Consider the following 17,367-nt stretch of genomic DNA (forward strand, 5'->3'; position numbering starts at 1 on the left):
GTCATTTTCATTTAATACATTAAGATCTATAATTACTACTTTAGAAATGGAATTCATAGCCTATCATTCTAAGAATAATAACTGTACGACAACAGTCAAAGTAAGCACTGTATTGTGAGTATTTTTACCTTTTATACTACTATTTATAACCCTCCTAAGTATTGCTTTGCTTGATTTACTCTTTCACCTCTGGCTGTAAGGGAAACTAAACTGCTGTTCTTAACACTTGCCTCGTGGAAGTCTCATATTCCCTGATCTAAATATCAACGACACACACCCTCAAGCTGTCCTGAATAACCTGAGACACACCTTTGTAAATTGATGAATGAAAGCAAGCTATGAGTTTATATTTCATGAACCATATAATCCATGCGCAACCTGTTGATCTCATGTGGAGACAAGGATAGATGGGGAGGATTTCCGCTCTCAGGTCACAGCCTCACCTCCACCACCATTGGGCAGACCTCCGCCTCTCTGGAGGCACTGCACTGCGAGCTAATGTCCTCGCGGCTGCGCTGCGTCGTCAGGTGTGCGCTGCAGGGGACATTAAGTAGTGCCATCTGCTGTAGACGCCTCTTTATTTTCGTACCGCAGGACAGGATGACACATGTCCAGCTGAGGAGGGGAATTAAGTGTTACGTGTGACGAAAATCTTTCTAATCTCTGATCTCTTGGATTATTCCTCCGATGGTCAGGATTTAGCCATTGGCAGCAGTTTTTGGACACAAATTTACGCACCAATTGTACGCGCTCATATTTTTCCCACCTGCATTTGCATGATGGATTAACACTTTTAAGCCTTTTTTGTGATTTGTGCTCTTTTGTGGATTATTAATGTACTCGCATCATGCTGAAAGATGATGATCGTTTGTTCCCCGGAGCGCGCAGCAGCCGTACATTGGATTAAGAGCCAGAGACTTCCCACTGCGGTTGGCCCGAGCACCTGTTTATTCTCCTGAGACACTTTGACCTGTTTTCCTCTCCATTAACGCGCCGGTTGGGATGGAGAGCGAGCTGAGACCCAGGCTCTGTTTCCTGACCAAAGGAGAGCAGGGTTATGGGTTCCACCTGCATGGGGAGAGGAATAGAGGCGGGCAGTTCATCCGCAAAGTGGAGCCCGGCTCCTCTTCTGACATGGCCGGGTTGCGGCCAGGAGACCGGGTGGTGGAGGTGAACGGGGAGAATGTGGAGAACGAAGCCCACCATCAAGTGAGTGATGGCTCAATAAAAATTGTTGGATAACAGACAGGTACTTGCATAAAGAGAAGCCTGGAGAGGCGCTTTAAGTCTCTGAGGTACAAACAATGAGTTGTATACCTGTTAGACAACTTTTTACTTTGCCTGGGGAGAAGGAGGAGGCAGGGGGGCAACTAAAATGGGTCAATGTGAGCTTTGTGTAATGGGAATCACTGGGTGTCTTTGTAACAGATGTAGGGAAAGTACTCCGATCTTGTACTTAAAAAAAGTGCCTGTACAGGAATACTCTGTCACAAGTAAAAGTCCTGCAATCAACATGTTACTCTAGTAAAAGTACAAAAGTATTAGCATCAAAATATAATTAAAGTACCATCATACTGATCGTCCCATTTTAATAATTGATGCATTAAAGTGTTATCAAAGCTGGTAAAGGTGAAGCTAGTTTTAATTACTTAGTAGATTGTGAATTTATTCCAGGTGTGACTAAAGTCTCTTAGGTGTTGATTATATTTTACATGATTAATCATAATCTAAAGGTATTAAATCGATGTACTAAAATAACACAATTTACCTCTGAATTGTAGTGGAGAAGAAAGATTAGCAAAAAATTGAAATACTCAGTAAAGTATAAGCGGTGGTGTTAAGTAACTTAGTACATTTACTCAAGTACTGTACTTAAATAAAATGTTGAGGTACTTGTACTTTACTTGAGTATTTCCATTTTGTGTTCCCTTGTATCTTTATCCCATTAAAATTCAGAGGTAAAAAAAACACTTATTTTATACCTTTATTTACTTTGCATGTATAGTTCAATGATAAACAATAGAATAAACACTTAAAAAATACTTTAATACACATGGATTCAATTCACATTGAGTTTAAATAAGTTCCAACTTTACCAGCTATAATAAACAAATTATATTTATGATTCTGAAATGGACATGAGTACTTTAAGCATATTTTGATACCAATACTTTTGTACTTTTTGAATGCATGAGTAATCCTGCACTTTGGTACTTATGCTTAAATAAGTACAATATTTGAGTACTTCTTTCACCTCTGAGTACTCTTAAGTATCTCAAACCTTTACTTAAGTACCATACTTGAGTAAATGTAATTAGTTACTTTACACCACTGCTCTATAATGCTAAAACTATGTCAGGTGCAGGCAAGTTCAGGCTAAATGACACTGACTGATTCCCCTCCCTCTCTCTCCTCTCTACAGGTGGTGGACCGTATCCGCGTGGTGTCCCACCGCACCCGGCTGCTGGTGGTGGACAGAGAGACGGATGAATACCTCGGCAGCCGAGGCCTGGCCTGCACAGAGGACCTGGCCATAGAGATGGGAACCCTCTCCCCACAGCCCTCACCCGCTGCCACTCCTTCTACCTCACCTTTTCCTAGAGGGAACTCACCTATGTCACCAAAATCCAACTACACACAATCATTTTTCCCCCCTGCTGCAGACTCGTCCATACACACCATCACACAAGACAAGGGGAAGAGGTTCTCGGTGACATCATGTACAGCAACAGACCCAGAGGTAAGGGAGGACACCAATACATCAGAGGGTCTCTAACAAAGGAAAAACACAGTCAAATGTCAAAATCATGCATCATTTTAATTAGTAGAAGTTAAAGTGGTTAGTTGGTGTCCCTGGTTGGTATCAGAAAGCCACTATGACTGTGTTAAGAGTGCATGTGACACTGATCCGACGCTCTTTTACATGATGTATCTGGCACTAATCTGTATAGAGCACCATGGTGTTCTGCCAGCTGGATGTCAGTACCAAAGCTGTGCCTTTAAAAAGAGTCAGGCGACTTCTCTGAGCAGTTTGGACTCTAATCTTGAAGAAAAAAGAAGAAGCTTTTAGCACAAACACCAGGTTTACAGAGATTAAGAGACAAACTGAGGACTGGAATTGAAGCTACAAAAGCGATAAAAAAGTGGAGGAGTTTATGCCAAAATTTGGGCAGAAAAGTCTATGTTGCAAATGGAAGTTAAAAAAGGAGTCTGCAGCTAAGTGACTGAATTCAATATTGATTGAGGCTCTGTTTAGACTGTAAGTATAAAGCAGGTTTTCAAAGGGTTTCTCACCTCTTCTCCAACACAGTTAGTTTAAGGCCCTGATTTAAACTTTCCCTGTCCCGAAACATTTGCTTTACGAGCCACTGTTGTCTCTAAGCGGTTAGAACAATGCATATTGTTTTTAAATAGGGCTTTCTCTCTGTGCATACTACATGTTAACACCTCAGGGCTGTATGATACTTCCCATCGGCTGAGACAATACACTTCTCACCTGACTGTGTTTCATGATAAAACATATAGACCTTTAATTGGTCAAAACATTGAGTGAAAAATAGTTTGATCAAGTGTGCACTAGGTGGAGGTGTTAACCACTTACTAACTTCATCGAGATTTATCTTAAAAATGAATCCCTAATGTTATTTATCTTGTATTCATGGTTGTGAAATATCAATTAAACAAGAATATTAGAGAACTGTTTTTTTTGGAGAAGTAAAGAGAAGTAGTGTTTGTATCCAAAGTTCTTTGCTCTATGTGGATACTTTACTCAGGGGGGATGTGTAACAAACAGGGACTGACTCAACATGAGATCAGATTGTATCACTCTTCCAGTCTTTTGTACTTCATTTGGAGTGGGTTTAAACAAAGCAGAAGGAAAGAAAGCATAAAGCAGACACAGGAGGGATCATATTTTTAGATAGATGTGTTGCATAATCTCTTTGCATAGGTATCTATTGTAAATTGTGGTTGTGACACATAATCAAGCAATCTAAAATGGGACATTTCAAGCTCAGGTTTAGTTACAGTCCTTGGCATGCTATCAAATTGTTAATAATCATAATAACTTGTATTTATATAGCACCTTTCATGAAACCCAAGGACGCTTTACATTAGGAAGAGGGTCCGTAGGGGGGACAGAAACTAAGAGGAGATCTCCGGCCTTCCGGAGTATTGTTGTATAAAACATTCACACAAACCCAAAGAAATTCCAACATTTCCGTGACAGAAACAGTATTTCCACAAGTGCCAACAAGACATCACCATGACGTCTTAATGTCAGTCTGACAGGAACTGTCTGTCAGAGAATTGGCTCTGTGTTTGGGCTCCAAACAGAGCGGACCAGGATCCTCACGGAGACAAGCTGCCATCTGTTTAGCTCAAGGCAGCGTAAATACAGGCTGTCCGTCACGGCTCTCTTTATCAGTTTTGGGTCTTTCAGATCACACAACAACTAATGCAATAACAGCAGACATGCGCAATCTATTACATCACCTCCAAGTCTGGCTGCAAATAAAATCTGACCAACTGTCCAATAGGAGACGTTACAACTAATTGATCAGATTATTTAATCAACAGATCCGTAAAACTGAGTTTCTCTTCAAATATGTTTACCAGAAATGTGCTCGAGAGTTTCTTAGGAATAAGTCTATGAGCATGAAAAAAGCATAAATAAATGACTAATTGACTAAAGAAATCTTAGAGGACTAATATGTAATACACCGAAAGGAAATGAAAATATATTTTCAAATGAATGTCCACTGTTACTAAGTCCCATTTAGAGCACAAATCTTCTGTTTTTATAGCCATTGACGTGAGAAAATAGAGGCTGTAAATAAAAAGGCCTTTTTTCCTGAGCTTTACCAAAGATTGCTTGAAGGATGAGCCTTTTGGACAACTTTTTTAACAGAATTTACTGCATGTTAACATTTGTAGATGAACATGACATGGATTCATATTTTCAACTACTTCCAGCTCTGGGCTTTCCATGAGCTTGTTAAGGATACACATGTGACACACACTCACACGTTATTTCTCTTTCATCTCTTCACTGCATGTCATCCTTCGTGTGACATTCACATTGTACATGTAAATACCAACGCAATGTCATCGTTGCATGATGCTATTATGGCAGCAGATGCCCATATACGGTAGACTTACATAACCATTGTGTTGCTTCTATTACAGCCAGTCTTGGAACACACACACACGCACGCACACGCACGCACAAAAATGTTTGATTAACAGTCCAAAACAAAAATCTATATTTAATTGGTTTACAATGATATAAACCAATAATATGCATATTGATATATCCAAGAAACCGTAACCAGTGAGTGTTTGGCATTTTTGTTTGGAAACTACACACAAGTATCAGAAGTAAAATATGTTTTATTCAATTTACTGTTTAATCTGCATTTTTGCACTCTGTAAGCACTTTCCAGTTAAGTGGTGTATGTGTGTGTGTGTGTGTGTGTGTGTGTGTGTGTGTGTGTGTGTGTGTGTGTGTGTGTGTGTGTGTGCGTGTATGTGTGTGTGTGTGTGTGTGTGTGTGTGTGTGTGTGTGTGTGTGTGTGTGTGTGTGTGTGTGTGTGTGTGTGTGTGTGTGTGTGTGTGTGTGTGTGTGTGTGTGTGTGTGTGTGTGTGATTGTGTGAAGGCTAAGTCACAATAGAGACTAGACAGTTCCCATACTGCACTCAGGACAGGAAATAATGCATTGTTCACACACTTGCACACACACACACACACACACACACACACACACACACACACACACACACACACACACACACACACACACACACACACACACCAGGTACCTATAGATCAGAAGATGTGTCTGTCATGCAAAATGTCAACTCCTGTTGGTCATTAGATTTGAATCCGGTCTCTGGTCTCTCATCCAGATCCAATTAGCCCACTGGCTCGTCCTGGCATCCACTTCCTCCTGCTCGGCTCAGCAAACAGACACACAGATATACACAAAGTCACAAGTTAAACAGATACACCTGGGGTAGGGCTGGGCAATAAATACAAGACTGTTGCAGTACGTTAAATAAAAACTCTTCGATGCCTAATTTTGTTTGAAGTAGACAACATGATTGTTAAAAAAAACTATTTGATATGATCTCATTGTCGTGATATGACTATACTGAAAGATGAAATGCGATATTGAATTCTTTCACGCCCCTCACCTCCACAACATAGTGAAATCCAGCTCAGCAGCACTGCAGAATGTCCTGTAGTGAAGCACATCATGTTCGGTTTTTGTTACAAAGTGCTGATCAAACTCCATTGTGAAGGTGTAATTATTGCACTGTTGGAGGAGCCTGTGACCTAAGATTCTCATCGTCATAACTACACTGTAGCTATGTTCGTATGACCAATAAAAGCCTTGAACAAAGCTACTGTACAGTGTAGAAATGGCAATGAAATTCTTCTGACCTGAGCTCCTCCAACAATGCAACATATATAATAAAATATAAAAATTAAAATTTGTGCAAAAAGACTATGTCAATACACATTAGTGAAGTGCAGTGAAATATTACATCAGCATAAACTTCAGACTGAGAATGGTGTATTTAAATGGTTGACCACACTTAAGACAAAATATTTGCCAAGCGTTCTCAAATGCATGAAGTTTATATTTGTAGGATATCATTTTCGTACTGTAACAAGCAGTCGTTCATTTTGTCTGATGTGAAAATGTGAAGGCTCTTGAAGCTTTCTGGAATGTTGTCATCCATCAAAATTGAGTATGCATTGTTTTTTATATATGTCAAACTCATAATCTCAACAGGATTAATCAGTGCAATCTATTCAAATCAATCCACACTTAAAATGCATTAGCGCACACTGATTATGTAACTTTAATTAAAAAACATGAATGTAAATAAAACACTAGTTTCAGGTTTAGCTTTGCATCACGAAATCAATGGAAGAAATGTGGCTGCTTAATTGTGCCTAAAACACCAGTAACTCTAAATTACAGAAAGCAATTGAATGCCTTCTTCTCTAATATCCTGCTATGTCTTAATTAAAGCTGCAGGAGCATCCCTCCCCAGAGCCAACCGTTGATCTCTGTCCCCGCCTGTGTCACCTGGTGAAGGGGGAGAACGGCTACGGCTTCAACCTGCACAGCGACAAGAAGAAGGAGGGACAGTTTGTGCGCTCAGTGGACCCCGGATCAGCTGCTGAGAGCGCGGACATCAGACCTGGAGACAGAATAGTGGAGGTACGACCAAAGAAAGTCAAGATCAAGCGGGCCCTTTTCCCCTTAGTCAGAGTTTATATGCAGAACTATGCATCTGATGGGAAAAACATTACCGCCGCAACCCATATTAATCAGGTCTGCACACTGATTTGAGGTGTGCGTGGATTAGAGCAGATTAGCTGCGCCCAGGCTTAGTGGGCGGAAGAAAGAGGAGGAAAAGAAGAAAAGGAAACAAGGGATAATCTTGAATGGAGGTGTAGAGGAGGGCATTGTGTTTCTGTGTCTTTCCGTGTGAACATGTCTGCATGTGGATCACAGGCTTTCAGATATGCATGAGTGACATATTTATTTCCATTTCCCTCTCTACAAGTCGTAGAGTCAAAGGTGTGAAGAGGAAATGTGGATGCAGGAAGGGAATTGATGCAAATAAACTCACTTCTACTGAAATCACCGATGATGTTTTTGTCTTGTGAGGCATACTGTAACTACTGCTTGTGTTATGGCTACTTCCCAATCCCTGTCTCCTGTCTGTCTCATTAGGTCTCCCTGTGTATGCAACTCTCCCTTCATTTTCCATGTCCTTCACTGTTTCTGCCTACTTTGACGTCTTCTTTTTCTTCGTCTCAGGTGAACGGAATGAACATATCCACCCTGAGACACTCAGAGGTGGTGGCACTCATTAGAGAAGCAGGGGGGGAAGTGCGCTTCCTAGTGGTTGACCAGGAGACGTACGATTTCTTCCAAAGAATTAGAATCACACCCACTGTCAGCCATGTTAAAGGTTAATTGTATACACACACACACAAATTCACATCCTTTACTCTCATGACCAAAAGTCTTACATGTTACTGTTCTCTCTCTCTCACAGAGGTCTATCTGGAGGAATCGGTCACAGAAAGCAGCCCACCCACCTCCTCTCCGACCACTGAACTCCCCGCCACAGGACCACCAATAATAAACGTCACACTGACAGACTCCCCGATCACAAAAACGTCTCCAAATTCCAGGACCAATGGGAGTTTAGCATCCCATTCCTCCAGAAGTTCCACCACCCAATCAGAGATCAGCAGCTCGGACATGAGCATCCAGGTGAGAGAGGAAACAAAAGAGTCAGATTGTTAGAAAAGTGCTCGCAATAGAGTATCAGCCAAGTGTGTCTTCCTCTCTGATCCCAAACCGAGAAGAGGTCAATCTCACTTAATTGTCCCACCTGTCTCCTTAAGGTCAAGATTGGGATGAGGATAATAGAAGCAGAGATTGATTCATCTCTGATAAGTTTAGGATTGTAACATATAGCTTATGGAATTAATGGCCAAATATTAGCTTTTACCAAATAACTGGGTAAGGCTTACATTACATTATATTACATTTGGCTGAATCAAAAGCGACTTACAGTAAGTGCAAAAACCAAGATTCACAATCCTTACAACAAAGAAAGTGCAGATATATTCACGTCAAGCAAGTCATAATATAGTAAGTGCTGGTGAACTAGTTTCAAGGCCTAAATTAACTTTTTTAGGTGCTTTTTCTTTCTTTTCGTTTTACATACTTAGTGCTTAGTACAGGCTGGTTAAAGGGAGTGAGGAGGAAGCAGTCAATGATGGTATAAAACAGTCAATAATATTTGTATTATTATTGAAAATCACTGCAACCATGAGTCCTTAAAACATTGTACTGATGGGTCCAGCAGAATGTGAGATTAGTGCCGGACATACAGACAGACACACACGCTGGTGAGTGGCTGTGTGAAACATGTACTTTGTATAATAATGATAAATTGCATTTCTATAGTGCTTTTCAGAGACTCAAAGTACTTTTGTGTGTGTTGCAGGTCCACGATGAGGACGACAGGCGTGCTTCGGATCCTTTCATGGAGAGCGGCCTGCGTCTGAGTCCCACAGCTGCTGAGGCAAAAAAAAAGGCCCTCAACAATCGCAACAAGAAGAGAGCACCTGCTATGAACTGGAGTAAGAAACAAGAGATCTTCAGTAGCTTCTGATGCCCGAACACAAGGAGAGAAGAGAGAATATGAACTGCATGGAGGAACAATGTTGGGGTACTTAACTGTTCAAATTGTAATGAACTCCACCTTGATCTTGAAAAGGCAGTGAAAGAAAGCGTAATATGAAAAAGAAAGAAATATTTTAGAGATATTGTGCTTAAATATTTGCTCTGTGTACAACTACATAGTAAAATAGCATATAGAAATCTCTAGATGCTTATTTTACAGTATATTTCAGGATAAAGCCATGTTCTATGATTGTGTCGGAGATCCTATGATACACTGCATTAAACATTAATGATAGGTAAACTCATCACTAATGTACCAGGTCAGAACACAGTGTTTCTCTTTATTAAATCCTATTCATATCATAGCCATAGCAACTAAAACAGCCTCTGTGCACTCGGTCTGAGATTTCTGTAGGTACGCTTTTCTGTTTAAATCCTTTTTTGAAGTAATGGTTTTGTGTCTTTTCAGTTTGGAATGTGCAAATTACATCTGTGTCCCGGTGTAGTTATTATCAAGTTTAGTTTTTTCAATTTGATGTAGGATATCAATTTCAAATGTAAATACAGAGGAAATGGAAGAGGCTATTTATGAAATGTATGATGTTGGATCACCTCAGTGCTTATCTTCAATGTTCGAGTGATTTCTGTAAAGGAATATATTTAAAGACGGATGGTTGACTAGAACTGTAGACCCTCTGATCTGTCATTGTAGCTTTTTGAGGATTTTTCTCTCAAATGTGCTTGTTTGAATGTGAAATTAACGTTCAGAATAAATGCATAAAAGGCAAAGTAAAACGTTGGTTATCAATATGTAAAATACGCTTTTAAATTTGAGTAAAGTTAGTTTTAAGTTGGACACCTGATAGACACTCCTTTCTCATTCATTTTCACAGACGGTTTGCAGTCAGAGAACGGTTAGCTCATATCCACACAGGGGTTTGGCTTAGGGACACAAAAAAGAACCAACTTCATGTTGAATGCCTCCGTGCTAACTTGCCCCTTTTAGTGAAAATGATGCAAGAAATATTAGAATAAACGTGTATTATGTGGCACATCTACATATTGATACCGGGTGTCTATAGAGACTTGATATTATGGAAATATTTTTGATAAAATATCTCTTAAATTGTTTTAATAGTCTGTTTTTAAATTGACCAAGTCATTCCTAAAACCTACATTGGACAATTAAGGGACACCTTCTTTGTGTCTCTCTTTTTTTTAATTAATATTGTTTTAAGATAGATAGATAGATGGATGGATGGATGGATGGATGGATAGATAGATAGATAGATAGATAGATAGATAGATAGATAGATAGATAGATAGATAGATAGATAGATAGAGAGAGAGAGAGAGAGAGATAGATAGATGGATGGATGGATGGATGGATGGATGGATGGATGGATGGATGGATGGATGGATGGATGGATAGATAGATAGATAGATAGATAGATAGATAGATAGATAGATAGATAGATAGATAGATAGATAGATAGATGGATAGGATATACATGTGGAAACACAAATTTCCAGTAAGCAAATATAATGCAGGAAATTATTGTCCAAGAAATGGATTATTCAATATTAAATAACAATTCTGCAGTATCTTTGTCGGAAAGTCTAATAATTAAATAGCTTGTAATGTTACTGAATGACTATGGACAAGAAGAACACACATCTTTTTCATTAAAATGTTCTTGCCATTTCATGATAACTTTGTTTTGTTTTTTAGATAGAGAAAATCTGCAATAACATCTCCAAACTATCAAATAATCAGAACATTACAGTGAGTTGTCATTCACATATTCAGCCCATCTGTTTGAAAAGGAGAGGGACAGGTTGGTGACTAACCTGATTATTATGTTTCCAAGGAATGGTGGTCTTTAATTCTGCTCAACATGATGTGTGCTTCTGTTTGCAAGCGACCTGCACATATAGAAATGATGAACTTCAAATCAGATCTAGCAGTCTAAAGCCCTAAAGGAGCACAATTTAGCAAAAACTCTCCCTTTCCCAAGCTGCAACAGAACACCCATTGGGACATAAAGGCAAAAATAGGAACAGCTTCAGACAGGAAAAGCCTGTTCATATCAGTTTATAGGCTAGACCAGCTTGGAAACAGGGACATTAACAATAAAGGCATGTAGATGTTATCTTAAACACCTGTGTCCTGTTTTTAATCTCTTTAAATTATGCCTGCTTTCAAAGAATGTCACATCAGATGCATATTTTTCTGTCACTAAACACCCATCTCTTTTACAGTGTATGTGATGGCATTGATTTATACAATTACCTGAATAAAGGGCAGGTTTAGTGATATATTATGATGGAGCAAGTGAGAGAAAAACAAGTGTTAACGCAGGGGTTTCCCCTGAACTCTCTGCCTCAGCTCCACTCCGAGCCTCAGGGTCCACAAGTTGTGTGGTATGGATGACAGGTTGATGTGAGCTGTAACAGAAGCATGTCATTATGTTACTGGATTAATCAGATCTGTGGATCCTGGGACATTTCTGACAGGCATTGTGTATGTGGTCTATTAATAGCTGCAGCCTAATTATTGGAAAGGAATACATGTTCCCAAAAAGAGGGCCTGAATGCACATACTGTAACATGTCACAGAGAAGTTTCTCAGCTGCTGAACAGACAGCTACGAAAGCCCATCAGGGAGGCAAGTCGGAAGAACCGCCTCGAACCTTTGGTCCCCCTATTCATGTCTGATGTGTCATATTTTATAACTTTATACATTTGGCAGGGAAAAGGGGTTCAGGGGGAGTGGCTGTACGGCTGGGCTGTACCCGTAGGATAGAAAAGGGAGAAGTGACGTCTGACTCAGAGGTCACGCGGCTGTGGAGAAGAACGTGTAGCCCACATTCTGTTACTGAGTTTAGGCTAGTTAGCTAGCAGGTTTATTGTTTTGGGTGCAGTCACTTTTGCCTCCACTTGCTGGTCAAATAAATGTTGAAAGAAAAAGTAAATCTGTTTACAGTTCTGTTTTATATGGGTGTTGAAGAAGAAGAAGAAGAATTGGGAGGGAGGAAACCCTCTTTAATGGTCACACATGCAGAGCACACAGCACACACAGTGAAATGTGTTCTCTGCTTTTAACCCATCCTAGTACCAGGAGTCTAGTACTAGTAGCAGTGAGCAGCTATTGTACAGCGCCCGGGGAGCAATGGGAGTGAGGGGGGAAGGGGGATGTCCGGTGCCTTGCTGAAGGGCACCACGGCAGGGCAGGAGGTGAACTGGGACCTCTCCAAGTAGAAGTCCACACTCCAAATGTAGGTCTGGTCGGGGACTTGAACAGACGACCCTACGGCTCACAGTCCAAGCCCCTACTGACTGCCATAGATTTAGTCCCTAATTTTGCTCTCAAAGTGCACCAGATTGATGCATTTAACTTCAACATTTAAAAAAAGATCTTCCCGGGGGAGCTTGGCCCCGGACCCCCCTAGAGGAGGTGAGGTCCACCACCTGCCCACACCCTCTATTAAATTGTCTCACCCACATTGAGGATGCTTCCTACGCCCATGTTTTATTCCATGTGTCAAGTCAGGCAAATTGGGTCAAAATGTTATTGCATCAATGATCTGTTAACATTAAAATCACTAAATATTTGCTGTCACTATTTTGCTCGGCAACTCAAGGGCTCGGGTAATGTGATTACTATATGAATAATTGTACAAAATAACATAAAATGCATAGGGTTTTTTGTTAAGTAACATACTTTCATCGCCGGCCGGCCGATACATGCCACGCATTAAGTGGGCCTGTCTGTCAATTAATCCCCGGGCCACTTTTTCCCCCCAGTCCGCCCCTGCCAGAGTCTAATAAACTCATCGATTAATAAAGTTCGGAGTGCCACATTTATTGAAAATCCAACTCAAGATATTCCTCCTGGGATGTTGGGCTTACTCAATGATTTTTCTATCAGACTTTTTCACCCATTAAAGGTGCGTGGGGTATATAATTTATTTCAGAAACACTTTCTGTTATATTCCATGGAATGCTCTTAACATCCCGATAGAAATGAATATATTAAATGCTTTGACAATAAATACATAAAAAAATGTCATCTGTGGAAGCCGTAGTACTGTAAAAAGCACGAACAATCATCTGAGCCGGCCCGGCTAAAATAACTGGATGGCCTACCTGCCTGTCAGCCTTCCATCTGTGCACAAACTTATCTCGTGCCCTCATTGGTCATGTGCGCGTTCGTGTGTGTTGGAGGAGGGGCTCCGTAAGGAAGTGGCAGATTTTTTCCGGTTGTGTATTTTTTAATTCTAGCGCACTCGAGCTGGTTTCTCCAAAATGACCTACCCCACCTTTAAGTGTTTTTTTTTGGGTCAAAATTAATTTTCTAAATTGTTGTAATACTAATTTCAGCCACAAGAGGGCATTCTTGTTTCAAGATTATTTCTTTAGCCACTCAAAACAAAAAGTACATGTATTTTGTAAGTTTTTTCACCTGTAATTAGAAGCTAATAAATGCAGAAAATAAGACTGACTTAGAAAATGGATGACCAAAGAAAGAAAAATGTTTTCACTTACCTCTTATGGCCTCCGTATAAAAACGAAATGAAAATCAAGAAGCCGCAATAACAGCTTCTTGATTTTCTTCTTTTCACCCATCATATAGTTGGTGGGGAAATGTGCTGTGCTTCAGGGTACTGTTGTTGGACTAAGAAAACACTCGAAGAGACATCTTGTGTTAACATTCAGTTAACCAGTGGCTTAATATTAAAGGTCACCTATTATGTAAAAAAGAGAATATATGGCCCTTTCTCATTTCATCAAATCCCCCTCCTCGACTCCTCGACTCCTCGGTCCTCCGGTAGTGACCCGGAAATGAATTTCAGCGCGCCATGTTGAAGGGTTATGGCTAGAAAGGATCCGTCTTATGTAAAACTCTCGCGAGAGTTTGGCTGAATGTCACATGGCTGAATGTTTACGTTTGGCAGGCAGCCTTTCAGTTACGATCGTTAACATCAGTGGGCCACAGCAAATGATGATGAGAAGCTAAACTATCTTTTAATTATGTCAATTACAGGGAGTGTGATTGTTGAAATAGGGTGTTAGCGGTCTTGCTGGTGTTCAAAGAAGAATGACAACATTGTAGATCACCAACACTATGGTTTATTTTGTATTCACAGGCAAGTCAACGTTGTCGCAGTAAAAGTCCCAAGATAGCTCCTGGTACAATGAAATGTTCCCTTGCAGTGTTTTACAATACACAAGTTATTGAGCCGTTTCCGCTCTACATCCTGAACTCCTCCCTTCGATGCAATGCACTTCCGTTTTGGCGGACTGGGTTTGTTTTGCTAGCTAGCTCCGTTGTGCCGACAAAGCACTGATATCGCAGAGACAAAGAGGATATAACAATTACAACATGAAGAAAAGTGGTTCGGGAACTACGTGTGCGGTAGTTGGTTGCAATCACTCGAGAAAGCACCTGAACGAGTGGTTAGATAGAGAGTGCTACGACCACAAACCAGCACCCAGCACCCAGCCATGTTGTTCATTAATAGATAAACAGATAAACACAACAAATACTGCATGCATTGTATTTTTTAATATTATATATGAATATTTTCATAGTGATGTAATTGTGTGGGCTGCTTTTATATTTTAATTTGTAATACCTGTTAGGATTAAACATGTGATCTTTCTTGTTGAAGCCATTTCTTTAGTTTCCTCTCAACAATTAATTAATTCAGTGTTATTTATGTACAGTATGAGCTTAATATGAATGATGAACTGTGTTAAAAGAAATTGTAGCACTCTAAGGAACATATGAAATGCAATAATGCAATAACAGTGCAATAATGAAATTAAATTACATCAAACTTTATTTTCACTCAAACAGTACAGGCACATATGATATATTGCACAGCATAAAGAGATCATGTAAATTGTGCATTATGTAAACAACAGACAACTGTTGGCTCCTGTGGGCATGACCTAAATAAGGCAGTTTATTTTGGTTTTATGCTGGGCCACGTCGTCATGTTATCCTCCCAGTTTTGCGCTGAATTCGGGTGGGGGAGAGTAACGCCATCTCCAGTCAAAGAAGTAGAATCGTGTTCCCAAGCTAGCATCACTGTTAGCATCGAAATCGCTGTGTTTACACCAGTGCCCGTCTGACTGTTTACATCGGTTTACACCGACAGACGCTGTGCAAAAGACTTCCGGCGGAAATGAAGTGCATTTGTGTAGTGTCATGGCGCTACCCGTGTTTTGGCGCGTAAACTTGTCTATTATGTCTGATGTTTCTCTATTAATATTGCTGCTGCATTAATGTGTATGTTGCATCATGTTACTGCTGTAGATGTGTTTCCGAGCCGCTCCGATTACAGGGATGCAAACACACGTATGGTGAAAAAAGAGAGAACTATTCGAAGCAGAAAAAAAACAGCGTAATATACCATCTGACAAAGGCCTGCGCTATAATGCTTCAATGAACTGGCTATTCTTTATAATATACTCAGATCAATAGGAGACAGAGATGTTAAGTTATAAATCAAGGGTTTTTATTATTATTTACAGCAGGGGTGGGGAACCTTTTTCCTTTCAATTTTTACAACATCCTCCGAGGGCCGTACAAATTATTGAACTGCTTAAAAAAAACTAAAATCACAGCCCATTAATTTGGCCTTTCTTTCATGCTGTGCAAAGAAAAAGCTACCTCTTAATCCAGATATTTTACCATGACTCGCGCATGCACGCACGCACGTGCATGGTTGTGGCAGAAAGATATGGACACAAGATGTGTGCAAATGCATTAAGTATCCTATCCATGTGAACATGATTTAAGTGGGGGGGACTTTACCTCCTCTAGCGGGGTCCGGGGGCATGCTCCCCCAGGAAGATTTTTTTTTAAATATTGAAGTTAAAAGCATCAATCTGGTGCACTTTGAGAGCAACCTGAAGAGATCTATGGATACATCTCAACACCCATATGAAACAGAACTGTAAGCAGATTCTTCTTTTTGGATATTTTTACAAATCACTCCCCTTTTAAACTCTATTCTTGTTATTTTTAACAACTTTTTTGTTACTGTCCTATTGTATTTTATACCTGTTTTTCATTTAGACTCTAATGTCTCATTAATAACTATAATGATCATATCAAGGTGTGCCTTAACCTCACTGAGCTGAGGTTATTTGAGCCTCTCAGGAGAGAGCTCTCTTCCACCTGGTTGTAGAAAAGCTCTTTAAATTCGTTAGCATAGCTAGCTAACCAGATGCTAATAACAACAGATCGCCACTTTGCTTACAACTAAAGACAGCCACGCAAACACTGCGGTGTGTACGGCTCCTTATGGGTACAGCAATATTTGAAGAGCTGGAGCGGCGTTCCGGTGCTCTCCGTCAGCACTCTAGTCTACACTCCTTTCCGACGAGACATATACCACGTGAAGACACGTTACGCTCGTGTTGTGTTTTCCTGCCCTTGGCCAGGAAAAACAGGCACTCGCTTGTTTAATTATTTTGCGGTCTAGATTTCTTCTTCTTTTTTGAAGTGAAAAGTTGTCCGTTAGTCGGACGGACTGACGGACGGGCGGGTGGACGGACGGACGACCCCCCCACCCCCAAAACGAAAACTCTTCGGTTCTCCGCGAATTACACAAGTCACCCAAATCAGCGTTAAAAAAGCGGGAGGCGCCGAAAAGCGACTAATTTGCATCACTGCGATTACAACGAGAGTTACAACGAGAACGTGACGTCATATTTACACTAGACGGATCCTTTCTAGCAATAACCATGTTGAAGGACATCTAATTTCTCTAAATGCACTTCGAGGACCGAGGATCGAGCGTCGAGGAGGCTCTCTGGAGGAGCTATAACCGAGGATACACTGATGGGTCCTCCACGGTCCTCCACGGCTCCTTCGTGGATGCATTTCCGGGAACAGAGATGTTTCAAATAGTCGTGACGCACGGACGGACTTATCTCAACCAATGACAGCTCTGCATGCATCCCCTGGATATTATTTTATTAACTGCTTTCATCGCGACGCAATGTTTACAGTGAGAACAGCTGTGAGGTCCGTGCAGAAAGCAGAGCAGTGTGTATAATATATATCACTCGGTATAACAGGCCCACTCTCTTTATTTGCTTTAGTTTAGTAGATATCTACAAACAA

General features: G+C 40.5%; 1 protein-coding gene and 1 long non-coding RNA gene across 2 annotated transcripts; one reads left to right on the top strand and one right to left on the bottom strand.

Annotated features, from left to right (window-relative positions):
• Position 1: 1 nt before the first annotated feature.
• nherf2 (NHERF family PDZ scaffold protein 2) lies at positions 2-9,213 on the top strand (the record flags this gene model as incomplete). Its single annotated transcript, XM_079669880.1, has 6 exons — positions 2-1,209; positions 2,423-2,740; positions 7,044-7,235; positions 7,842-7,995; positions 8,083-8,303; positions 9,046-9,213. The coding sequence occupies exons 1-6, from the start codon at positions 1,003-1,005 to the stop codon at positions 9,211-9,213; spliced, it is 1,260 nt and encodes a 419-aa protein (XP_079526006.1). The 5' UTR covers positions 2-1,002.
• LOC307032124 lies at positions 5,836-9,118 on the bottom strand. The gene is made up of 3 exons (XR_013806165.1): positions 9,029-9,118; positions 7,101-7,215; positions 5,836-6,240 (listed from the first exon to the last, which is right to left on the bottom strand). It is a non-coding gene; the product is annotated as an uncharacterized lncRNA (long non-coding RNA).
• Positions 9,214-17,367: the final 8,154 nt, after the last annotated feature.

Source organism: Notothenia rossii (genome assembly GCF_949606895.1).
Source record: "Notothenia rossii genome assembly, chromosome: 1".
Classification (NCBI taxonomy): domain Eukaryota; kingdom Metazoa; phylum Chordata; class Actinopteri; order Perciformes; family Nototheniidae; genus Notothenia; species Notothenia rossii.